A 26,694-nucleotide genomic window follows, 5' to 3' on the forward strand; every position below is an offset into this window, starting at 1 on the left:
AGCAGCGTTTTCGGCGAGTTACACGAGGACTTCATAAAACAGCTGACCTTCCACTTCAAGGACAGCCTCTTCTTTCCGGGCGATACTATCGTGCACGTCGGCGAAGTCGACGAGACGATTTATTTCGTTCACAAGGGAACCGTCAACGTCACTGTCCAGGAATCACTCGTCGACGAGGAAGACACCCGGTTGACAAAGACCCTTAGAGCCGGCGATTCCTTTGGAATTCTTCAAGGTCTTTACGAAAAAATGCCTCACAACGCGACTTACACCGCTCAAACGACGACGCACATCGTTTACCTGAATCGGCCCGACTGGATTTACCTTTTGAAGTATTTTCCCGTCACTGCTGTCAAATTGTACAGAGAAGCCACACGTCTTATCCAATCCTCTGGACTCGAGGTTTTCGTTTGAAGCACTTCGTAATTGTCATCACGAATTTTTACTCTGACAAGAAAAGTTCTCACTCGAGGTTATACCTCAAGGATTTCTGACGTACTGTAATAAGTTTTTGTACGTCAATAAATATCAGACTCGTGTTTAATACGCGCCAATTTAGTGTTTAAGCGGTCAAAACCACCCGAAAGCTCACCTACAGAAAGTAAGGGATGCAACCCCTGAGGATGAAAACACTGCCGATATTATCGTCTGTTTGTAGTGAATAATAACCGATTGATTTTATTAAAAGAATTTAGGTCCTTATCGAAAAATCTTGGACCATCGTTTTTTACGAGTACACTGTAGATAATATCGTTTGATTTGCGAAATCTGCGCTGTCTTTGCCCTATCTAAGAAAAATTTTGAGCATAATATATAAATCTGAGATAAGTGTGCGTTTAGTTTGTAGAATGCAAAAGAAAATCATTTCAGTCGAAAAAACCAATGAGAAATCCTATTACAAGATTTGAAATGGCGCAAAAAGTTCAGCAGAAGAAAAAGAAATTCCTTTACGAATCGTGTGTTTCGTTATACGCTGCAATTTTAGACAGTTAGTTTGGTAAAGAATAGATAGTTTCTTTAAATCTCATTTGTTATTTGTTTTCAACATTATTTATGTTCTTCTTCACATATTGTTCCTATAACCACACCTATAACCGGACAATGTACATTTTCAAGTGAAATTCGTTATTTTGCAACATTAAGCATTGTCTAAAATTCGACCCATTAACGAACCGTCATGAACTCGAGGCTTCACTTGTATTTTGCAAATATTCAATTTAAATATTGAATAGTTGTCAATCGTTATTTCATTCAATTCACGTCTGTAATCGTAAGAATTAGCAAAACCCATCTCTGGATCATCTATCATCTTACGTGACACGCTAAACGAGGACAGATGGCAGATGCGGATTGTGTTTCCTCAGAATTTTGGAAAAATTGCCAGTGTTGTGACATTTTACGCTAGATTAATCGGGCGCGCTTTTTTCGCGTCATCGGTTTCGCAAACGCTTTCCAGAAAAGTGAAGAACTCTCTATGCGCTAAGTCTTCGGCTACTCGGTCAATTTTTCTTTGGAATGATTTGATAAGTACTTTTCGTACGTCGCATTGGTCCTTTTTACTTCCATTTCAGAGCATGAGATCGATCTTTCCACAACTATGTACACTGAGAAAAAGAGAGTGTTCGATCGAATGGAATATTTACTTCGTTAATCATCAGCAGGAAATTAATGTCGATTGAAAAAGAAAAATATCTTTGGTTCCCAGTAAAAATAATCAAGCTAAAGACTATTTATTTTAGCGAATATTACGTTGGGTTTGACACGTTTTTCATCAGCGTACGCATCTCTGTCTGTTTCAGCTGATCAATTTTTTGCCATTGGCTATTGAAATAATTTTTATTCACTGCACTGAAAAGATTAAAATTTTGAATCCAAGAATATACTTTTTTCGATATTTGTTACCGGATGAATTATTGATCGAGGAATAATTAAACTCTTTTTGTTTATTTCAGACACATAAGCATATCCATTTTGGGCAAATCAAAACTTAAAGGGTGTTCATGTCGCATGCAACCCAGTTCCATACTTCCTGATACCGGATACATGTTATTCATAGTTCTTTCGATTGAACTAAAAACGTGGAGATTGAAAAAATTATCTCCTAACTCTTCAAGGCAGATTGTTTTTTTTCAGAAACCACGGAATCAGACTGATTCTGACGAGCCGAATGGTTCTATAAGACAGATGACAATGTTTATGCCCTCAGAACTGCACGAATTGGTTAATTTTGTGAACTTGTTATCGATTCTCATATATATTACACATTTAATGTACAGTCCCTAACTATTCTCATTTTTCAACTTGACCAAAAATATATTTCTGGGTACAAAATGAAAAATAATCTTGTAACTGTAACCAGAAAATCAAGGGTGAGTACTGTTCTCTCTGATTATGGTCATCTGTACCATGTCTTCTTGTAACTATTGCGGTGATTAGATGTTGATGCAACGAAAAATTGATGTTGTGGCCTTAGTTGATTAAAAAACTGTTGCAGTAGGCAGAAAATATAGTATTGATAACTACAATCACACTGAATGAGTACTCGTACCAAATTTTAATGTAACCCCAACAATATATAAACCGTTATTGAAACGTTACTCTAATCTCAATAGAATTTTCTAGTAATTATATAGAAGTGATATTTTTTACAGTTCAGTGGTATATTTTTGACACAAACGGCTGTTTCTTGAGATGAAACATAAACTCATTAATTAGGTGGGAGTACTTAGATATCACGACCGAAGTCTATACCGTCGAGGTGAGGAAAATTATATGTTTTTTCCTCAGGGCGGACTTTGGTTCCCGTTTCGCACTGCCAGGCTTCTCCAAGGGCTTCGTTATTGGCGGCAGTTATCGCAATCCGTAGTCGGCTTGGCAAGTTTTCGTCTTCGTAGAGCGATCTGAAGGATGTTGTGAGAGGCTTCTTTGTGCAATGCATCTGTAAATATTGGAACAACAATTACGAGCGGTCAAGTGGTAGGCTTAACAATGAAAAGCGTAGTGCGTATCAGTCGAAAATGATCTATGATCTTTGCTCTTTACCAACTGCTCGGTTCCTCTGTCAGCACGTACTGTGATTTCTCTATGAGAATACAGCATTCAGCATCCGTTGGAGCTTGACCATTTCCCGTTAGACTAACTTAGACGTTGAACATACAACGAACAGCGACCACATGCATAAAAAAAAAGTATTACAAGTGTCAATTAGGTAGGCACCTGAGCATAGGCCAAGAAGAATTGTTGTATCTCGTTGGATTCCGAGTTCGAAAGCCAGGGCAATGGTATTTTAGCTTCCGCGGGTAAGTTTAACATCGTATCGTAGGCGAGTCGCAGGCCGGCGTCGTCTGAGAATCTCTCATTGAGACTGAGGTCGGATATCTGCAAATTCAGTCAATTCCAGACAGTTTAATCTGGTTTTATTTATGAGATTAAAAATTGGGGTTACAATGACAAAATACATGATGTTTTGAATTATGACATTTTACTTCTTACATGCGTAATGACACTCGTTTGACCAAATCAACAGTCCAGCGAAATTGAATTGAATTCTACAAGGCACTCGCTTAGGGCATCCGAGCAAAATTATAATTATTGAGCGTAGTGAAAAAATCAATTCTATCCATTTACTCGTGCCGGCGAGTTATAGAACATTCGAAGTATGCGTCCGGTGTGAATTCGATAAAGACTTTAACGAACGACTTGTTACATAAAACTGAGTTGGTACAACTTTTTGAAATCATCCACAACTTTAGCAATTAGTCAGTCGGGATTTATCATAATTTATTGACGATTTACCCGAGTCATTCAAACTTTGCTCAGAGAATACATTTTCAGAAATGCAAAAAAAAATTATTTTACTACGACCCCATATTTGATTTGTCTAACCAATGAATAAAACGGACAATGCTGAACGTCTGTGGCTTACGCTGTAATGAATATTTTGAGAAGTCGATGGCAGGAAGATGGAGTCCATTTTTCCCCTCAAATTTTGGTAATGGTTTTTGTAGTCGCTTCTGTAAACTGTATCATCCTCCGTGTTAGAGCAGAAAACAGGCGCCACCCTCCTACCTTTCCGACCGTTCAGGTAATTTATGCCTGAAAAGAGATTAATAACTGTCATAACAAAATAATGAGAAAAGATTCATAGTATCATCGAAAAAAACAAAAACATTGAATTCAAAAAAGTTCAACTTTGACGTCGAATAACTTTTGAAGGAGTGTGACTATCGAAAACTTTGTAAGGACTTTTTTTGTAGAGCGTCAAATTTCCTACAAAAATATGCTTTGGTCCGCTAATTCAATGAGCCGTTGCAAAAATACGAAATTGCAAAATTTAAAAAAATTTATTCCTGTGTTATTTAAACGGGAAATAGAAATTCCCGATGCGCGACCTCTTAATAATAATATTAACGGCTCTGCTTTTTACAGGCGTCTTTTCACACCTTCTCGGAAGTTTTTATGTGAGGATTTTGAAAAAAAAAAATAGCCGTTTTTTTTTGAATCAGCCTAATGTACACATAGGTATATCACGTAGTTGTTTCGACTCTAGCATTTTTTTAGTGTACTCACGACGCGTCACGTACCTGTGAAGTCAAAATGATGAGCAATTTCATTGGCGATAAGCGTTCCAAGAGTAGCTAGCCCCAAATGCTGCGTTGAGGTGGTGTAGGAACGGTCCAAAAAGCGCCAATCTACAGCTCCGAACGGTATAATTATTTTCTCGAGCTCGTATATAGATGAAGTCGACGCGTCGTACGGTTGGGCGAAGTACGTCCATCTGTGAATCGAAAATCGACTTTCAGACCAATGCGGACCGATCGGGACAATTTATATTCCCTGCGAAACTGATCATCGATTTCGTATCGCGGGGACCGTAAAAATGATCGTCAACCAAGCAAACGCATACATTTCTTCGCTTGGCCGTTTATCCAGCATCTCGTACATGAACGTTCTGTACATCTTCCGCAGCGCCATTGTGTCGTTGAAAAAATCGCCTGTGAGTTCGATCTGTGAAGAAAATATAACGTCTGTGGTTTAAACAATCCGTTCTAGCCCGCAATCCGAAGGAAGGTGTCTGCGGTTTGATGTTGCGTGCCTCATTGTCGTTTGAGTTATGATAATCGGTTCGGTGGGCGGGTGTCGCGATTGAGAGACTTGCGATTTTCTTCAAAATTGCCTCTTTGCTCTTCTTCTCAATCCATTTCTGTTTCAACACATTCGACTCCAATGTTTTCCTTAATTTTTCAAACATTTCGGTCACCTGAAGCCACAACAACAATCTTGGTTCACAATCAGATCGATGCATCGTGAATTATATGTTTTGAACGTCGCAGAATTCGAAGGCTTTATTCGCTTACCGTTCTGTTCATGACCTTGAGTTCCTCGCTTTTGAATGATGACATGTATAAACTGGATGCATGCGTCTTCATCAGGTTAGTTGTTAGTCGCTTGCAGTAATTTTCGACATCGTGGCGCGGAGCAACAAACTGCGAGAAAAAAAACAAAATCCGGAAATTGTACGAAATAAGTTGGTTTCAAGTCGAAACTAATATTACATCGCGTTTCTAATTACTTAAGGTCGTAGGCTTAAAATTAGACGAGCTTTTAGTGTTCGTGAAGAGGAAAGGTGGTATAAATTTTTGAATTTCCCGTTTCCTTGTTCTCAGATAAGAAAGGAAGTAATCGGAATTACCCCGAAAACAAAAAGGTGAGTTTTCAATAGATCTCGACGTTACGAGATGTAGAAAATGACATGCAACCATTTTCGGATGGGCGTATATATGTGTGGATGTATGTTTTATGTATGCATCTGTGTGATCAGTTATTTCGTCCGACGGTATCTCGAGAGCGAGTTACCGGATTTCAATTAGTTTGGTCCAGTCGACGCGGCTTCTTCAAACTTCGAGCTGATTAAATTTTGGCTTTGATCGTTTCAGTCGTCAAATGATTTAAATGAGAAAATTCCAAAATATAAAATAAAAATGATATCTTGAGAATGAATTAAGGGGGGGGGGGGGTAAAGGTTTGCACTTTCGAAAAATCGAATTTTTTTGTCTTATCTTATTGTTAAACATTTTACGAATATATTCCCAAAATTTTAAATCGCTCTGAGCAAAACTCTTGAAGTTATTGTCTAGTTAGTCTCCTGCCCTTTAACACTATAGTTCTGACAGCAGGTATACAGCTTATTCACTTCTATCGTTCTGATCCATGATCCTGTTTCGAGAATATTTCATTTAGTAAAGACAGGTAAGTAAAGCCATAAAGACATATTTTATATTTGTATGTACATACTATACACTGTACAATATTTTAAAACGAGAGACGAGCGTCAGTTTGTCGTTGTACGTTCGATCGTGCGCTTTTGATTTTTTCTCAAAACTGCTTTTTCAAAGTCCGTGTTCACTGCCATTTAAAACTACTTGACCGATTCATTTCAAACTTGGTACACATTTTCTACATATAAAATACCTCCCCCCAACGTTTACTTAAATTTTTTGTTTTACATTAAGGGGGTTTCCCACTCACAAAATGGCGGAATTTTTCGTGGAAAATAGAAGTTTACACTTTAGATGGTGACAAAAAATTTTTAAATGAAAAAAAAAAAAAAAATTATAGAACTTTGGGGGGTGGATTTGATGGTGCTTTGACTAAATTTTAATGGTTTTCGTTTTCAGATAATTTCCGAACGAGATATAGTGAACAACGCAAGTTGTTTTTTTTCTAAGACGTTCTGGGGCAAGCTCTGTCACTGGCTTGTTTTTCAATATTTCCGCATGAAAAAATTACAGAATATTTTTCAAAGTATACTTAATAATGTACAAAAAGTTTGAGTAAATTTGCTCAATCCATACTTTTAAAAAAAATTCACAAAAAAGTGTTTTTTTTTATGCTGAAACCCTTACCCCCCCCCCCTAACGGATTCGATTGAAAATTGGTACCGTAAGGTTTGTTGGGTGGCTGATCATGAATCTGAGGTCAGATTTACGAAATCCAAAATGGTGTATCCAATATGGTGGAAAAAAATCTAAAAATATTCGGATTTTGGTAGAAATTAGTAGGTGGAGGTCTTTTGGGTCATTGACAATGAATCCGAGCTCAGACTTTCAAAATTGGTGTCGGTGGATCCATTATAGTGGTTGAAAATAAAAAATCGTTATATTTTCATGTAATATGGTACCTAAGGTCTTTTTAATCGTTAATCACGAATCTGAATTTGTAGTTAGAAATTCGAACTGGATATTATTATTATTTTTTTTCTGAAAATCGGCGAAATTCGAAAAGTGTGATCAAAAATGTCGATATTGAAAGATTGACAAGTTATTGACAAAAGGTAGTCCGTATTATGTAAAGAAATAGATCGAACAGTGTTGAGAAGTTTTCATGATGGTTTCACCAAAAATGTTTAATAAACTTATATACTTATATAAATATATTCTTTGTAAAAAAAGCGATAAAGGTAACAACAAATTATTGTCTGGTGGATCTACTGCACAGCACACTCTATTGGCCTATAGACAACCTTTTGCTTTCGAGTTTTCGGATCATTGATGCTAACTTGTTCATGGATTTGTTCATAATTTTTGTCGGAATCAGTGAAAAAACACGAGGTGACCCTTCGTCCGAAAAATCACATTTTGGCGCTTATGACTTCAAGCTATCAAACACGAGATAATAGTTTTGAATCATCACGATACAGACTCTTCACCCCAAGCATTTCGATCTCCAACGGCCCCTCATCAAATGACGAAACTTACCTCGTGATAGACATCGTGAGCGTAAATTGCGAGGAGAGCATCATTTATCCACGTTTCGTCATCAATCTGATAGCTTCGCAAGGCGACATTCTTTACAGCTCGAGTAAGGTCTTCAGGAAGATAACCATGCCAGAGTTTTCTTTCCACATTTGCTCGAGGTGGTAGTAGTTTCTTGAAATCAAGCTACAAGAGTAACGATGTTTGATGAAATTCTTCGATATATCATCGGATTCTTATTTTTTTCCTCTGCTGCAATGTGTAGAATTCTCTGTAATTTACTTACGAATGGCGATTGTTTACGTGCCAATCTGACATAGAGGTCATCGTCACCCTTCAAGATATAATTCTTGGTTGCGTAGGCCTTACGGATTTCATCTTCATCCATCTCCTGCAATGCAGAATCACCGTTATAGATGACATATTATAGACGATCATTGCACACGTATGGAATCAAAAAATGAGATACATGCCGGCACAAGGAAAGGTTCAATCAGCTTCTCAACGTCAACCCCGATTTGCTCCGATCGATCATAATCCGTTCCGAAAATTTTTTTCACGCTATCTTTGATGGACGTTGTAAAGGTGCCCAAGTAGTTCTGTCAACAAAGTTTACTTCAAGGGTTAAATTTACTGTTACAGGTAATATAATTACCAGTCATTCCAGTATCGCATGTACGTATAAGATAAGTAATCGTGCTATTGTATTGTATTATGTAAAAACCAGGTATCGAAGGCATACTTAATCTCACCTTGCACTCTTTGTAAGTTCCGTAGACTTCTGTCAAATTCACTTCCGGTCCGTTTCTCACCGATTCCTGCTGTTTATAGCATTCCTCTGCTCTTTTATTCGTGTAGGGGTCAGTTTTGCTCATCAGTGGCCCAATTTTCCAGGTAAACTGAATTGTTTCTGGCTCTGTGTCACAATTCCCTTCGTTTACAGCGAGGTCTGGAGTAATGTCGAATAAGAGGGCGCTGCGAATCAGACCTCATGCTTACTCGATAGGTTTTAGATTTTTTTCTAACAACGAAACTTGCATTCCATCCGCGATTGCGTTGACTTGTAGTCAGAAGTGACTCGAGAATTCAAATGTTATAACTTTAATGCGTTTCGGATGTAACTGTACGACCATTAGGGTGGTTAAAAAAAAACCTTTTCTGCTCTTACCCCCTCAAATGTTAGTGCTTGATAGAAAAAAGTCCTCCCAACAGATGAGCTCTCCAGCTTAAGTCGGGTGGGGGTCAAAATTCTCGTTCTCAAAAGAAAAAAAAAAAAAATGTTAGTATACATTTATTTATACATTTTTGCGTTCTCAATTTTTATCCTTCTACAAGTCGTCTTTTCGTATTTTTGGTCTTTCTACGTTTTTAACTGTCGGCAGTTTAATTTTCGGGATTTCGTCCCGTCGACTTTTTGGTCTTTCGCATTTTTGCACCCCACCCCTCAAATTTAACAGGTCATTCATTTAACATGGGAAGTAAACACTGAAAGAGCGACAAACACTAACATCTGAAGTGGTAAGAGCGGACAAAATTTTTTTTTTTTAACCACCCTGATGAGCATGCATGTGAAAAGTGCCTTTACCTCGATTTTATCACACCTTTGGTCACGTATTTTCAGCTAGAGTAATACCAAATTATTTCAAATTCTGAACATTCATTGACCGTAGTTTGATAGCAATCTCTAATAAACACAGGAAAAGCATATTTTTTCGCGAAAAGTTCAAGTTTAATACAGTACATGAGATGATTCATGTATCATGAACATGTTGTGTCGATGTGTTTGCAATACAGGGCTACCATTTGAGTCCCGCAATAATCCTACAGGAATTGGGTTTTAGTGGAATCGTCTGGATTTTTGATATGTTATAGATCTTGGCATTCTGAACAAAAGCCTTCACAGGCACGGCCCTTTCCTATGAATAGTTTCCAAGCTAGATACCACCGAACCTTACAATGTTCATTCTATTCCCACTTTCCTTTGTGCAAGACAAACAACGAAAAGAAAATTATTTCTAATAAATAAAACTGAGGCATGTAACCGGACATGACCACCTCAAGTCTATAGACTCATCCCCTCCTGCAACCTCAATGCTCTTACCTGTAGACGACGTTACCTGGCGGGACCTGGTGTAAAAAAGTGTTTTTGGTTCTCCGATGGAAGAATGAAGATAATAAAGTGCCGTATATATATGTATATGTATATCGCATATACTAGACCGGTTCAAAAAAAATTTACGAAGCTTTTATTCCAAGTCACACGTTTCATAGTTGTAGGAAGCGGAAATAAGATGCCAGTGAAAATTTGAGCCCTTGATGTTGACATTTAGTGGTTCATGAACGCCATTTTTCATTTTCCATTCGATTGATAATCGAAAATGGTTTTAGTTTAATTCTGAAATTTGTAGCTCAGTAACGAGGTGATGTACATAAATGTCCGATAAATATTTTTGTAGTGAATTCAACGCTCTGCAATAATGGTCTCTTATAATTTTTTACGAATAATGCACTTTATGACTCGTATCATCTCCCAAACCACTTCATAAAGTACGGTAAAAAAAATGTATGTTGCTTTGTGACCTAAAAGAAACCCGCAACATTATTGTAATAGATATGCGTGCTATAATAGGGTACAATATTTGCGTTTTTTATGTCAAAGTTTACCACTTGACCCTTTCAAAACTGAATTGAATCTATCGCTGGAATAAAATTTGCTCAGGCGTGTACCGATTCCCTACCTTTCACATGAGCTTTCTAATCTTTTTCAGAATTTTCCTTGACCTGTATTAAAAGCTAAACGTGGGTCCATTCTAATGGATACGAAGTGTTCATTGGCAAGATTTGAAGAAAATTTAAATTTAATATTCCTATCACTACTTTTATTATATAATTTGTGATGTTGGGAAAATTGTTAATTAAGCGATCGGATAATTCGAAAACATATTGATGATTCGGAAAAAATATTGAAGTCGGAAAAATGATAAACAATCGATTGAAATAATGTGTCCAACCCGAGAGCTTATTACTTTTAATTATAATCCTTGAATAGCATTTATTTCTTTACAAGTGCGTTCTGCATGTCAAATAAATATCGTTACATGTTTTTCTTACGTGCACATATGATGACCACTAGGGTGTGCCAAAAAAAAATAATTATTTTCCCAACCGCGCATCAAAATTCTGGTAGAGCATCTCAAATAGAATATCTCAGCCAAACATGAGCTCTTAATATGGATATTTAGAGACGCGTATTTTATTATTTCCAATTTCCATTTGAATAACACTTATTGTTAGAAAAATAGGAGGATTTTCAATTTATTTTCTCGTAAACGGCTCGACTTATAAACTACGTAAATACAGATTCTTATGGGAAATTTCACACTATATTAAAAGTTCTGAGATAGAATTTTCCTCGCTTTAACTGATCAGAAGATATTCAAGATGACTCAATGTTTACAGACGAATATATCTTAATTGGTTAGAGTTAGGAAAATTTTATCTCAGTACTTTTTTATAGAGCGTGAAATTTCCTTTAAGAATCTGCGTTTAGATAGTTTATAATAGTTTACAAAAGAAAAACAAAATTCCGATTTTTTTACGTGTTATTTAAATACAAAATGGAAAAAATTAAATAGGCACCTCTAAATATCAATATTTTGAGCTCATATTTGGTCGAGATATTCTATTTCAGATGATTCACTGAAATTTTGTTGCGTGTTTGAAAAAAATAATTTCTGGCACTTCCTAATGACCATATATGTATAATAAATATTTTTTTTCTCATAACAGAATCTTTGCATTAATTGTTGCCAAGCTTATCTATTTTTTCATGACGTTTGAGGCTATCCTGGAAGCATAAATGTTTTTTCCAGAAAGAGAGTTGACATTAAATAGCCTACAAGAGTAGAAATAAAAACAAAAGCCACACGCATCTCTTTTTTTAACTATTGAAGCTGCACTTTTTCGACTAGAAATCATGCTCAAATGAAGGGATAGTCTTCAATATGTGGTTTTTCAAATAGTTATTGGAAATGTTGTCAACACCCATCCTTTACAAAAACTCTGATGAAAGAAACATTTGTTCTGAATTTTCAAAATGCACAACCACTGCAATGATCAAGGGTTCTGAAAGGGTCAAGCTGCTATTTAAGTCGAATGAAAATACTCTTATCACTCTGAAATCATCTTGGATGAAACGTTTCAAACAGGGAAAAATACGATTATATTTGCGATCGTAAGAGATATGAAATTTTTGGGTCAAAAATATTTTGTTACGGCTATTAGTAGGCGTGATGGAATTAAAAAAGAATCTGCCGGGAAATCTTTTTTTTTCGCGATACTTTTCATCGTCATGAGAATGGAGAGTCTGTCGGGCTGTTCGAAAATCTGCCGTGATGATCGCAAAAACGGCTAAACGAAAAATCTGAAACTGCCGAGACTTGACAATGAAATGAAAAAGTATTGAAAGAAAATTTAGAAGAATAAAAAATTTTCTACGGAACAAGAAATTCATACATTTTTTTTTCCAATAAAAATATAAACTTGGAAAAACATAAAGTAATTTAATGAAGAAGAAAAAGTATAAGTTTGTCGGTTAAACATTAAAAAGCGATTAATTTCCGGTAGAACCGAAAGTTCAAATTGAAAGGGATATGGAAATTTTTCATGGCAATCATTTAGGCTGTGAAAATCTGTAATTTATAGATCTTTTTATCGAGCTGTTTTCGAAATCATTGCGGAAGTTTTTCGGACAGACCAACAGGCCGGCAGACCGACCGACACTTCTATAAAAACCTGTTTTTCGAATTGTAGAGGATCGAAAACGTAAAGATTCCTTAACATTAGCAAACGTGATTTTCGACTGAAACTAATACTTCTCTTACATCAGGAGAGGTGTTGAAAAGTAATAATATTTTATGATACTATTGTATGACATTCTTTAGATGAGAAAAAGAACACTTCAATTTTTCTTAGCGTACTTTATGAAACAGTTTGGGAGATCATAGGACTAAAAATACAATTGTCGTAAAAACATGCCATTTTTCACCAATGGAAAAAGAACGGGCAACGCTATCGTATCCAGCGCACCAAAATATGTCGGAATTACACTAACTCATTCATTTACGATTTTCTCGCAAAAATTTGATAACACTGAGATGATATCATTACTTTAGCATTTAGACTGAGAAATATTTTTTATAATCAGGTATAGCAACCACCGTGATGGATGCATTTATCGCGGAGTGATTGTCAGAATTCTGTAATAAAAATTAGTCATGTATGCACCAATATGACGAGTGCTTTGCCAATTTCGTATAAATCTCGTAAACTCTTCAAGATTTGGAAACATACTTTCGAACGATTAAAAAGATTTCGTGTGTTTTTTTACGTCTAAAGCTAACATTTTTCATTGACACGACGTGGCGTCAATAGCCTAATAATCCAAACCAAGGTCTACTTACATACCTATGCTTGATTCATAAATGACTACGGCGTTCTTCTTATTGCTTACCTTTTAAACGATATATTTCACACCTGTGATCAAGCGGGCAAAGATTAGCCAGTAGAAATACTAATGGTAAGCTCACCTGTTCCGTTCGAAAAGTCTCCGGAGCGTATCGATGAATTTAGGTTGGGTATCATCCTCCCCAATGTTATCCGTGTAATTAAAACGTCCGATTTCTTGTACAGCTCGTCGAACTACAACGTGATGAAAACAATGCCTATTACTAAGTACAAAAATACCTGCCGTCCATTTGATTCGGTCCAGTAAGGTTTCAATTGCCTACCGTTTGCCAATCTTTCAGACTGATTGGTCGTCTTTTCGTAATTCAGGCAGCTTTCGTAATAGTCGAGAAAGGGATGTTCGTCACTTCGGCGTTTTTGAGCCTCGGCTAGAAAATGGAAGAGAACAAAAACAGTTGATAACGTTAACACAGAAACGTGTGTACTGCACACTGCAGCCCTATCCAGAAGTTTCAGTATACCACCCAAAACTACAAGCTTGATCTACCGAGCACGTTTTTCGGTTCAATATTAGTGTAATTTTGGGCGCATTAAATTAATGCAATTGATCGAGTTGCACGCCCGTTGGTCTTTTCCTTTGCAACTAGGTATCGCCGATTGGCGATGAAATACAAAACTACTTCCACTAAAGGAATTTTTCAGACTCTACATCGACTTATGTTCGTTAAATGTGTGGACAAAAAATCCATACGACTGGCCTCGACTCGTGTCATTGCAAGCTTCGTATCGAGAACTTATTAGATGTCTCATGATATTGCATTGTAATCTTGCATCTATCGTGGAACAGTCATACATCGACATGTTACATTTTTAGACAGTTTATTATTTTCGATTATTGTGACACAGCCAGACACAACGATTTTCCGCGTCAATGAAGTAGATCAAACCTGTACCAATACAGTGAAAAAATCCTATCGAATTATGCTTCATTTGAGTGCACGTCGGATGATTGACTCAGAACATTGTTTCTGTCGTGTTGTGTTTGAGTTCCGTTCTCATGGTAAACTTGTATAATAACGTGAGATTATTTACTGAAAATTCGTTGCATTGCTTGTTCTGCGAGGTCATTTTCTATCGTGAGCTGGTTATCTTCGAACTCTCCACAAGCGTATTCATAAAAATCATCACACGCATCGGAAGAATGGTTCATGTAGGAAAGAATTCGACTCGCTGTGCCTTTGGCCATTTTTGACATAACTTCAGATAACGTCACAGGTGGCATGTGATTTCTGAAAGTATCAGTTGTTGTATATGAGGTAACAAAATCGAGGAACTACAAGACAAAGTTTCGTAAAGTAAGCTAGTGAGCTGATCACGAATTCTTGAAGCGGCTACGTTTTATACAATTAACGAACGTTCATGATGAATAAATGAGGTAACTCACGTTAAAGGTGAAGTGTCCGGTGTTTCAGTAGTCGTAGTCTCCTGTCTAGATTCGCCCCATACCCTGTTAACAGGAGATGGAGTAAGTAAGCGAGTTAGCTAATCAGGAATTCTCTAAACGACTATGTTTTATACTATCAACGAACTTTGATGATGAACAAATGAGGTAACTCACGTCAAAGGTGAAGTGTCCGGTGTTTCAGTAGTCGTAGTCTCCTGTCTAGATTCGCCCCATACCCTGTTAACAGGAGATGGAGTAAGTAAGCGAGTTAGCTAATCAGGAATTCTCTAAACGACTATGTTTTATACTATCAACGAACTTTGATGATGAACAAATGAGGTAACTCACGTTAAAGGTGAAGTGTCCGGTGTTTCAGTAGTCGTAGTCTCCTGTATAGATTCGCCCCATACCCTGTTAACAGGAGATGGAGTAAGTAAGCGAGTTAGCTAATCAGGAATTCTCTAAACGACTATGTTTCATACTATCAACGAACTTTGATGATGAACAAATGAGATAACTCACGTTAAAGGTAAAGTGTCCGGTGTTTCAGTAATCGTAGTCTCCCGTGTAGATTCGCCGTCTGCCCTGTTGACAGGAGATGGAGTGAGTAAGCCAGTATGCAATTACCGTCAAAAATGACAATATTCGATAAAAATATCTCGAAACTCTAATGCGACGGTAGAAAACGGACTGCGCCACCGTATTCAGCGCACCAAAATACGTCGCAAATAAATTTACTCGTTGATTCAGCAGTTTCGATAAAAAAATTTCGGGGCTGTAAATCGACTCGGCTAAGCTCACCTCTTCTATTATCGCATAGCTATAATGTGAGTCAAGATTATTTTTCATCTTTATATAAATCAATCTGGTCTTCATCTTGTACACTTTTGTTCACGGTATATGGATGAGATAAACTATACAAGATTTTAACGTAATTTTGCGAAAATGTATAATTCAGTAATAACTTTCTTGCGTCTAGAAACTCTTTGTAATACGATACACGGGAAAAAATCGAATCGCTTCAGCCAAACACTCGTTATCTCCCGAATATGGAAAAAAATACTCCGTGGATTGAGAAAAATTTTACTCGATGTTAACAAATCTTCTCTTGTCTCGAAATATCTACACTGTACAGTTGATCCCACTCAATCTTCCGGTGCCTACACAAATAATTATTTGCAGTAATAAAATATTTTTTACACTAACCGTGAAGAAATGTTTTGTTGGAGCAATAATTGTTTTTTTTTTAACGACGATAAAAATCTTCCGTTTCTCTCGTGTTCTTTCTGATTATTTGAATAAGACTAAGAACAATCGTATGTTTGTTAGAAACAAACGTTACGTTAGAGTAGATTGCTGAAAATCTTTACGAGCTCGTGAATTTATACCTTGCTATCTAATTATTCCAACAATACGAGTGTTCGATTTATTCGAAAGTATGTTGGTCAAACATCATTTTTGTAACGTGTAATTTTTGGAAAAATGAAAATTTATCCAATCGGCGGTTTGTCATCGTATAAACTGAACGGCAACCGTTTCGCTTAGTAGCTTGTTCTGCGGTGTCCACGGTAGCTCAAAAATATTCTTCAAACTTGGAGACAGTATTTCGGGACAGTACCATCCTCTTTACTTAGATTTGAAATTAATGACTTCTTCATTTCGTTTACAAGACGAATGAAGCGAAAATGAGACAATTTTAAATAGTCTGATCTTGAGAAAGAGATAAGAATACCGTCTCGGAATTCGAAGTAAATCGGTTGGACAGTTTTTGAGATATTGTGGGAGGGGCAAAAAAAATATCACCGAGTGAAATGATCGACGTTATTGAAGACGTCAGTGACAATAGCTTCTGGTAGTTTATTTCGATGAAATAAGTCGTCAATTGGGCTCGATCTATATACTCTTGAATGAATGGACTCACAGTTGAATTGAATAACCAGTTGTCGAGGTATAAAAAAAATTAGAACACGCTCATTTTCTAGCGATCTACTTGTATATTTCCGTACAATCGTATTCTCACGTTATGTAAATCTGATCATCGGTCGGTTGCTGAAGCTTCAAATCGATGGATATATGTAGATCATATATTTGAGGGCTCGTTCTGTTTGGAATGTAAAATATTCTATGATATCCGGTCTTTGGTCGAGTCTGAAAAAAAATTCAGATGATAAGCAATTGACATTAGTAAACGTTCGCAAATGAGCAGTTGCTCGTCGATTATGCAGAGTGGAGAAAGCGTGTCATGTAATTCATTTTCCGAGTCACGTGAGTCTTCGAATATTTCAATTCGAACTCGGATAAATTCCAATTTATCGAATCATTCGGTGGGAAACGCGAAACTTCGATTTGTATTTTACGTCCGTGTGACAAAATATCCAGATAATTTTCAGAAGAACTCAATCGAACGGAATGTGTGACTGTAAAAATTATTCTCCACAGGACATTGAATGTAATCTTTGAAAAGTAAAGAGTAAAGTTTAAGTTGAAAGATCGATAAATTCGCACGTTTACCAAATTTCAGAATTAAGATAAACCGTAATGTAAAAGTGAAATCCGAAAAATGAAATGATAAAAAGTTGCATATTTGAAATGAAATCCGAACTGTTCAGATATTGTGACACAGGTGTGTTGAATAAGTACTATGTGAATTATTCGAGAAATTGTGTCACTTCGATGAGTCATTGCGTGCTGTTAGTTTGATTTTAAAACTTTATCATTCATACCTCTGTTTGTGTGACAGCAAAAACGATTAATATCGATAGCGTGATTTGCCAAAGATTCCAACTTCCGTTGAACGGCCGAGCATTTTTTGAAGTGGCTTTTGCTGACGTGGTCATGTTGTGTGTTCGAAAAAGTGCAGACATCCGTTACAGTTAGCACTCCGCCTGTTCTTCACGTTTGTACAAAATTATTCTTATACGATTTATTCTGCCAAGACATAACATTTATACAACGCAAGCATGTTTTACGCGTTCTTTCACGCGTGTTTTCAGTACGCAAAGTATCCGTTTCTATTAGGGTAGAGTGCGTCTGCGAATGCGCATGCGCGGAGTACTAAAAGGAACACTTTTAACCCTTCGAAACATGCATTTTTCCTTGCTGTCAAATTCCTTGAATCCGGGTATATGAGGGTTCTCAAGGTCGCTAATTTCAAAAATGGGATCAGATTTGATGTTTTGTCGGAAATTGACCACCAGGATTAATTCCCGTACTTCCCTTTCATCTTGAAATTAATACTTATAACAATTATTGATATGGGCAAGGTTAGGTATTTTAAATAAATCCACTCGGTTTGGGGGTCAATCAATGATGATTTATTACCCCAGAGGAGGAAAACCTCAGCAGGAACTGAGTAAAAACCTCCTCGAAATCGTGTACAATGTATGTGTGAATGAATGTTAGATTTATGAGTGGATGTGTGCACTGGATGTATCTAGAGAGAGAATTGTGACGCTTCGAGTGAAGACACAATAGGGGTGAGCTCAACCGCCTTACAAGATGCTAGCGTGGAAGCTAGTTACACGATAATTATCAAGGCGATAATTAATTCCCCAGTGGGAATACAAGAGAGAGATGGAACGGCCGAGAGGCGCTCCTTTAATGGCCGAGAGGCGCTATTTTTATGGCCGAGAGGCGCTATTTTTATGGCCGAGAGGCGCTATTTGAATGGCCGAGAGGCGCTATGTCATGGAGTGACGACGAGTGTCGACCCTCTTATGCCGCAGTGGCGTTGTCTCAGTTATGTATCAACACAACCATCGTGACAAATACGACTTAGCGTCAGTTCAAATCAGAGATTCGAATCATAGGCTCACCAAATTGGAGAGGAGCCTGAGTGCTGTCTGGCTCACGCGTATCAAGCAACTGCTCGTGCCAGCACGTGTTGACCCGGCGTTTCTCCGACTTATCGTACTGCGCATGTCAGGTAGCCATTGTTTTCGAGTTCTGCACAGATTTGAAGGTGTGTGTCACGCGTAATCACATACGCGTATCCCAATACAAGTAACTCTGCCGTGTAGGCACGATACACACTCCCCCCGTTGCGAATGAATGAGCAATGTAATGTGTGATCATGGTATTGTACGATTTAATGTGAGATACAGTTTATCAAATTCACAGATATTTGTCAAGAATTAATTGGTAAAGGACACAACATAGTGACGTTTCGTTTGAACAACCCTTGTGCTGTTCTGACAGTGGCGACTCGTGCCACTCCATCATCCCCTGGATGGGTTTCGACCACCACCCCCAATTGCCACCGCATACATGGTTGGTTTTTATCCATGAGTAGTACTATCTGGTTGGTTGTGAGTTCACCCTGGGAAGAATGCCATTTCTGGCGGATTTGGAGCTCGTGGAGATACTCCAAGTACCAGCGCTTCCAAAAGTCCTGTCTGGCCTTGGTAATGAATTGCCACACGCTGAGTCGGTTATCTGGGACATCAGAAAAATCATCTTCAGGTAGCATGGTGAGAGGACGCCCTATTAAGATATGGGCAGGTGTCAGAGCAATAGGATCGTTAGGATCACTAGATAATGAGCATAGAGGTCGAGAATTAAGTACGGATTCAATTTGTATGGCTAAGGAATTTAATTCCTCAAAGGTAAGAAGTTGTTCTTTCACCACTCGTTTGAAGTGATGCTTAAATGACTTCACAGCCGCCTCCCAAATGCCCCCAAAGTGAGGGGAAAGTGGAGGGTTGAAGTGCCAAGTAATGTTTTTCCTCACAGCATACTCGTTTACTTGGTCATGATGCGATTGGGAGGTGAATAAGGAGTAAAGTTCTCGTAGTTGGTTATTCGCGCCCACAAAATTGGTACCGTTGTCCGAATAAACATGAGACGGGACACCTCGACGTCCAGTGAACCGTCCGAAGGCACCCAGGAACCCGTCGGTGGTCAGATCGCTTACGATTTCGAGATGTACGGCCTTTGTCGCCATGCAAACGAATACACACCCGTATACCTTGATCTTGGTTCGATTTCTGAATTTTCGTTCTTTGATGAATAAGGGTCCGAAACAATCTACACCCGCATGTGAGAATGCGGCTGAATTCGTGACTCGTGCACTGGGCAGGTCTGCCATTTTTCCGTGCAGTAACACGGGACGATGTCGAACACATTCGACACATCGTCGGACAATTCGTCGTACTTGCCCCTTTCCATCTAGCAGCCAGAATCGGTGTCGAAGATTTGAAAGTGTGCTCTGGATACCGGAATGGAATGCATTCTTATGAGTCTCACGAATGATTAGATCAGTGACATGATGATGAGAAGGCAACAGAATCGGGTGTTTTTTGGTGAAAGAGATGGGTGCGTGTTTTAGACGTCCGCCAACTCGAAGCAGACCCTGTTGGTCGAGAAATGGATTGAGACATCGAAGTCGTAGGTTTTTCGTCGCGCCAGTTTCCTTAATCTGTTCAATTTCGTCGTGGAATTGTTCATTTTGAATCAGAGTTAGGATTCTCAGTTCAGTCAACGCTCTCTCCTCCACTCTCAAGAGTTTGTGTTTAAATTTACTGGAGTTGCGCATGCGCAGACAATAAGCGAGAGAATTCACGAGAGTTGAGTAAGAAGAAAAACGTTGAAAGATATCCGAGGTGGTGGATGACAAACAGGTGTTTTTCCTAACACCGGGAAGTTCCGATGGGGTCAATTGAATGGGAGTGGGCCACTTATCATGGTTTTGTGTGAGCCATGAAGGGCCCTCGAACCACATTTGATTGGTCAGGAACTCAGAGGGTAGTTGACCTCTGGATAAGCAATCAGCCGGATTGTCCTTGGTACGGATATGTCTCCATTCGATTTTGTCTCCAAGAGACTGGATTTCTGTGACGCGATTGGCTTCAAAGACCTTGAGAGACTCGGGCGATCTTTTGAGCCATTGGAGGACAATAGTAGAGTCAGACCAGAAGATAGTTTGCGATATGGGGAAATCAAAGGCCGGTAGTGCGTCTCGATACAAACGTGAGAGTAGCTGTGCACCACACAGTTCTAGCTTCGGAATAGTTATATCCTTGATTGGGGCGACTCTCGTTTTTGAGCACGCCAACCGGACAATCATTTGTCCCTGTTGGTCCGTTGATCTTACATATAGACAAGCACCATAGCCAACCTGGCTTGCGTCACAGAAGCCGTGTAGCTCAATCTCAGTGGGATTAGGAAGTGTGAGATTGCGCTCGATAGAAAAGTCCCTGATGGATGGTAGCTGTTCCGCGAATTTGAGCCAGCGAGTGTGCAGTTCTTGTGGCACTGCCTCGTCCCAATGGACCTTAGATTTCCAACACTGTTGGATGATGGTTTTTGCAGCTAGTACCACCGGACCCAGCAGACCAATGGGATCGAAGATTTTCGCGATATCGGAGAGAATTGTTCGTTTAGTTATTTTTCGAGAGGCATCGATTGGACTGACAGTGTAGATGAAGCTATCGGTGAGTGAATTCCACGCAATGCCAAGAGTTTTCGAGATTGGATCGTTATTGATTGCACCATCCAAGTCCAGGGTTCTTTCGTCAAGGTTGTCAAGGGCATGTTGATGATTGGACGCCCATTGTCTAAGCTCGAAACCTCCCTTTCTTACGAGTTGAATGATCTCATCACGCAATTGGAGGATTTCAGTCAGGGAGTTGGCTCCAGTTAAGAGATTGTCGACATAAAAGTCTCGTTTCAAGACTTGAGAAGCCTTCGGAAAATTGTGAGCTTCATCGTCAGCAAGTCGATTCACTGTACGTGTCGCTAGAAATGGTGCAGCAGAGACACCGAAGGTAACTCGACGGAGTTCGTAAGTGCTGATAGTGTTGTTATGATAGTAGAGGATTCGTTGGAATTTGTGATGATCAGAGTGAACACAGATTTGGCGATACATCTGCGCAATATCTGAGGTCATAGCATAGACGTAAATACGGAAACGTAGGAGAATAGTGAAGAGGTTGTCTTGGATAGTGGGTCCGGTCAACAAGACGTCGTTCAGGGAGATACCCTTCTCGGATTTGGCAGAAGCGTCAAACACGACGCGCACCTTGGTGGTGGTGCTGGAAGCCTTAATCACTGGATGGTGAGGCATGTAATACCCGGGTTCATGGTCATCTAGGACGTGCACCATGTGACCAAGGTCAATATATTCCTGCATGACCTTGTAGTATTCAGCCTTGAGCTGCGCGTCAGCATTTAGCCTTCTTTGCAAGGACAGAAATCGTCGATAAGCTTGATTCTTCGAGTTTCCAAAATCTACGTCTTCAATGCGGAAAGGCAGTTGAACAACGTAACGTCCTTCTGCGTTACGAGTCGTGTATTGTTGGTAATGTTGTTCACATAGGGAATTGTCTAGGGATCTGGAACCCCTTGGGCCCGCGTCTTCAATCGTCCAGAACCTAGTTAATTGACTCGACAAATCTGTCAGTTGACAGGATACAGGTTGCAAGGTATTGTCGTTGTTAATTCCCCCAGCAACGACCCAGCCTAGTTGCGTTTTTTGTATGATTAGGTCGCAATCGTTTCGTGAAAGGTTGATTTGTCCAATGGACAGGAGAGATAGAGTGATTCCCGATCCAATGAGGACGTCTACTGTTTGTGGTATGTGAAATTGAGGATCAGCCAATTTAATGTTTTTAGGTAAGTGAATTTTGTCGCGTGGGAAGGTCTCACTTGGACTTATGTCCGCGATTTGGTTAACTGTTAAGAATGTTATTGGTCTTTTGAATTTATTATCGAGAGATTTACAAGTTACTTGAACAAGGTGTTTAGAGAAAGTTTGCATTCCATTAACTGCCCCGATGGGAAGTAAGCAAGTCTGCATTGGAAGTTTTAATTTCAGTGTTAGATTTTCTGTAATGAAATTGGCTGTTGCACAAGTGTCAAGTAAAGCACGAGCTTGTATGAATTTGCCAGATGAGTCGCGCAGCTGTATGAGTGCGCTCATCATAAGTTGGAATCGCGGCGTTCGTAGGATCGTTGCGAGAGTGTGTGCGGCTAGTCAGGTTGTCGTGCTCTTGTCGGCGGCTGCAGTAGCAGGTGTTTGGATTCTTTGAGTATTGGTACCAGTGTGTTCATTAATTGTGTTTCGTGGATAATGTAACATGGTGTGATGGAATTTGTTACAGGTCTTGCATCTAATAGAGGTACAGGCCCCCTTGTGGTTCCGCATGCAGTTTTGGCAGAGTCGAGCTGATTTGACGAATTTAACTCGTTGATCGACTGTCAGTGTGTTAAAGTGAGGACATTTGTAAAGAGGATGAGAACCCTTGCAATGAGCACAGGTGTTAGAGATTGATGTTACAAGTGCTCGTGTTGTGTGTTCGGTCCTTTGGTATTTGCGAGGGTTGCCAGTTTGATCACGTCGTCGTTTGAATGAGTTAGTGTGTGATTCTGGTTTGCGTGAGCTAAGCCGGAAGGCTGTTTTTGTCACGAATTTACTAAAGAGTTCAAAGGTTGGAAGAATATTGTCATCGTCAAAGGTCTCCTCCCATTTATCTCTAATTTCTATTGGTAATTTAAGTTCAAGTATGCGCACTACAAATGCCTCGGTCGGTTTTGCCTTTAATGTATCTAAACAATTCAAGTGTTGGCGAGCTTCGTCTATGAGTTTAGTAAGATTTTCATTGGTCGGATTAGATATGGGATTGAGATGCAAGAGAGCATCGTAATGTTTATATGCTAACGGACGTTCCTTCTGATAAGTATCAGTTAAAAGAGCCCAAGCCCTTTGATAGTTTTCTGCGCTTGCATCGAAAAGCGAGAGTTTGTGTGATGCTGTGCCGTGCAATGCTCCGCGGAGGTATATGAATTTGTCAATATCTTCAACGTCTTCACGTTTTTCCATCATAGTCTGGAACTTGTTTTTAAAAGAAAGCCAATTTTCAAAATTCCCGTCAAACTTGGGTATTTCAGTCGTGGGGAGCTTAGCACGACGGTGTGTATCGGTCGTTGTGTTATTATTGGTTGAGTTATTGAGTGTACCCTTGTTGAGCAAGTCTTCAGCCGCGGCTCTTGCTTGATTGGCATGTAATATTTTACTGGAGAGTTCGTAATAATTTGTGCGTAATTCTTCAGCGAGAACTACCTCTGGGTCTTCGGGCCTTGTCATTTCAAGCTTGTCGGCAAGTTTGTCATAGATTTTAAACCATTCTGCCAATTTATTAAAGCGCAAATTTGTTACTGCATAATTAGCTGTTTCGTCTTCGAATTCCCTTCGGATTGTTTCTATTTTCTTAGCAAGTGTCTCGCGTTTTGTGCTCAAGGGAATGTTTTTGGCGTCCATTTTGAGATAGTTTTATATGGTAGAAATATAATGTGAGAATCACTGATGTGATTTGGAAGAAAAATTAAATATTTAGAATTTGATTAACAAATAACGAAATAAACAATTGCACACGCGGTGACAATTGTTGCACAGGTTAAATAAATGAATGTATGATCGAATAATATTATTTCCTGTTAATAGTAAGTTAATGTTGGAACTTATCTCTTGTCTTATTGCGTCCCACGATGCTGGTGGCAGGCGGTGACGTCGTATTGCAGTTGACCTTTGATTCACTTGACACTCGTAAACCAGGGGTCGTGGGTTCAGACCTCACAGGAGGCACCAAATGTTTTGTCGGAAATTGACCACCAGGATTAATTCCCGTACTTCCCTTTCATCTTGAAATTAATACTTATAACAATTATTGATATGGGCAAGGTTAGGTATTTTAAATAAATCCACTCGGTTTGGGGGTCAATCAATGATGATTTATTACCCCAGAGGAGGAAAACCTCAGCAGGAACTGAGTAAAAACCTCCTCGAAATCGTGTACAATGTATGTGTGAATGAATGTTAGATTTATGAGTGGATGTGTGCACTGGATGTATCTAGAGAGAGAATTGTGACGCTTCGAGTGAAGACACAATAGGGGTGAGCTCAACCGCCTTACAAGATGCTAGCGTGGAAGCTAGTTACACGATAATTATCAAGGCGATAATTAATTCCCCAGTGGGAATACAAGAGAGAGATGGAACGGCCGAGAGGCGCTCCTTTAATGGCCGAGAGGCGCTATTTTTATGGCCGAGAGGCGCTATTTTTATGGCCGAGAGGCGCTATTTGAATGGCCGAGAGGCGCTATGTCATGGAGTGACGACGAGTGTCGACCCTCTTATGCCGCAGTGGCGTTGTCTCAGTTATGTATCAACACAACCATCGTGACAAATACGACTTAGCGTCAGTTCAAATCAGAGATTCGAATCATAGGCTCACCAAATTGGAGAGGAGCCTGAGTGCTGTCTGGCTCACGCGTATCAAGCAACTGCTCGTGCCAGCACGTGTTGACCCGGCGTTTCTCCGACTTATCGTACTGCGCATGTCAGGTAGCCATTGTTTTCGAGTTCTGCACAGATTTGAAGGTGTGTGTCACGCGTAATCACATACGCGTATCCCAATACAAGTAACTCTGCCGTGTAGGCACGATACATTTGAGAAGTTTTCAAAATTCAAAATTACGAATCTGATATGGCGGACTGAGAATATTGAATTTCGTAATTTTGAGGTTGGATTCGCTTTCATAGACCGGGAAAACCACCGAGTCACAAATTTCAAGCAAATCGGATAAGTTTTCATACTTCAAGTCCACCGTATAGGATCCACCATTTTGAATTTTAAAATCCCAACCTTGGATTAGTTTTCAGCAACCCGGAAAACTCCCATGTGACCAAAAAACATTGGATCCGATGTTTTCAATTTTGGAAGTTGGACGTCGGATTGATTTTCAGCGACCCCAAAAATCCAGGATTACCGAGTTCCACTTTTCTAGTCCCCAGAACCTTCCCACAATTACATTTATATTCTGTAAAAACAGGCATTGTCAACACTTTGTTTATTAATAGCGCTTACCATATTCGCGAAATAATTATAATCCCTCTTAAAACATCAATATCGATATCTTAGAAGTTCAATTATGAAAAAAAAAAATGACAGCAATATCTCAAAAATTGAATGTAAATCAGTACATCTTGAATGACCGATTCGAAAAAGGTGTCTCATACATCAAACACTGTGCCGTAAAGAAGGGTTAAGTACTCGGAGTTGAAAGCGGTCTTTTCAGTACTCGGCGCATGCGCTGTCGCTAACAAATCTGACATCACGCGACTCCAACTTGAATTTTGTGCTTGGTGGAAAAATGCGTAACATACTCGAGCTTGTTATAGATACCATAAAGAATCGTGTGCAAAAAGGAGGCAACGGTTTTTGTCACCTCGCATATTTGTAATATTCATCTTCGGCTCACGTGCGACTCATATTGCAAACTTACGCTTGGCCGGAAAAGACCAAGTTTTCCTCCTTGTTAGACAATATATTACCGAATACTCATCGTTATTGACTCACGTAATTCTCTGGAGATTCCCGCATCAAGTTTCTTCTTGCCTTGAGCCGACTTGCACGCAATATTTTTCTGCAAGGTAGAAATAGATGGAACCTTTGCTGTTTTCGGTTCGAGCTACCGATTTCGACTGACTCTCTTCGAAGTGCTAATCAACAGGAAAATTGGACTGTATCAAATGAACGGTCACGAAGATAAACTTTTTACCGGGACTTGTTATTCAAAAAATTACGTAATATGACGTGGCTCGTAGATTGTACAGCATTTCGCAACATGTTCCAAGAATTCGAAAATTGAATGATGTGAATCATGTAAACAACTACACTTCGTGTAGAAATTCATCTGGACTGTACAAAATCACGGGTCACTGATTGTAAGATAACCTTTACACTGCGACACGTAATCTCAAAGATTCCGACATATCACGTAGTGTGTGAATTTCCTCGTATTTCGCAATATCTTGTGATGATAAAAAAGCTGAACCATAACTCTAATGACAAAAAATAAACAGTCAGAATCAAATGAATAATCAAGCATCCTGTAAAAACTTATGACTCGATGTTTACAACTAACGAGGATAATAATTGTGTCTTGCATAATATTTACCGAATAGATGTTCCACTTGGAAAATTTAATAATCATAGCGATGGCAAGCGAGATAAAGAAATTCCGAATTGAGTAA

General features: G+C 39.0%; 3 protein-coding genes across 5 annotated transcripts; all 3 read right to left on the reverse strand.

The window, feature by feature from the left end:
- Positions 1 to 1,925: 1,925 nt before the first annotated feature.
- On the reverse strand, positions 1,926 to 26,163 carry LOC107223378 (endothelin-converting enzyme 1). Of its 3 annotated transcripts, XM_046739437.1 has the most exons (21): positions 26,018 to 26,163; positions 17,388 to 17,562; positions 16,685 to 16,812; positions 15,187 to 15,249; positions 15,013 to 15,075; positions 14,839 to 14,901; positions 14,665 to 14,727; positions 14,313 to 14,509; positions 13,544 to 13,648; positions 13,343 to 13,454; positions 8,507 to 8,729; positions 8,228 to 8,353; positions 8,041 to 8,145; positions 7,758 to 7,940; positions 5,358 to 5,486; positions 5,096 to 5,260; positions 4,907 to 5,007; positions 4,584 to 4,777; positions 3,926 to 4,095; positions 3,217 to 3,378; positions 1,926 to 2,938 (listed from the first exon to the last, which is right to left on the reverse strand). In XM_046739437.1, the coding sequence occupies exons 2-21, from the start codon at positions 17,526 to 17,528 to the stop codon at positions 2,726 to 2,728; spliced, it is 2,706 nt and encodes a 901-aa protein (XP_046595393.1). In that variant the 5' UTR covers positions 17,529 to 17,562; positions 26,018 to 26,163; the 3' UTR covers positions 1,926 to 2,725. The 3 variants fall into 3 exon arrangements, with proteins under 3 accessions (XP_046595393.1, XP_046595394.1, XP_046595395.1); XM_046739438.1 differs by lacking the exon at positions 14,839 to 14,901; XM_046739439.1 differs by lacking the exons at positions 14,665 to 14,727; positions 14,839 to 14,901.
- On the reverse strand, positions 18,809 to 23,115 carry LOC124294442. Its single transcript, XM_046739436.1, has 2 exons — positions 19,289 to 23,115; positions 18,809 to 19,146 (listed from the first exon to the last, which is right to left on the reverse strand). Exons 1-2 carry the CDS (start codon positions 22,583 to 22,585, stop codon positions 18,958 to 18,960), a joined length of 3,486 nt encoding a protein of 1,161 aa, XP_046595392.1. The 5' UTR covers positions 22,586 to 23,115; the 3' UTR covers positions 18,809 to 18,957.
- Positions 22,637 to 23,920, reverse strand: LOC124294418. The gene has a single exon (XM_046739392.1). It carries the CDS (start codon positions 23,918 to 23,920, stop codon positions 22,637 to 22,639), a length of 1,284 nt encoding a protein of 427 aa, XP_046595348.1.
- Positions 26,164 to 26,694: the final 531 nt, after the last annotated feature.

Source organism: Neodiprion lecontei, chromosome 5, assembly GCF_021901455.1.
Source record: "Neodiprion lecontei isolate iyNeoLeco1 chromosome 5, iyNeoLeco1.1, whole genome shotgun sequence".
Taxonomy (NCBI): Eukaryota; Metazoa; Arthropoda; class Insecta; order Hymenoptera; family Diprionidae; genus Neodiprion; species Neodiprion lecontei.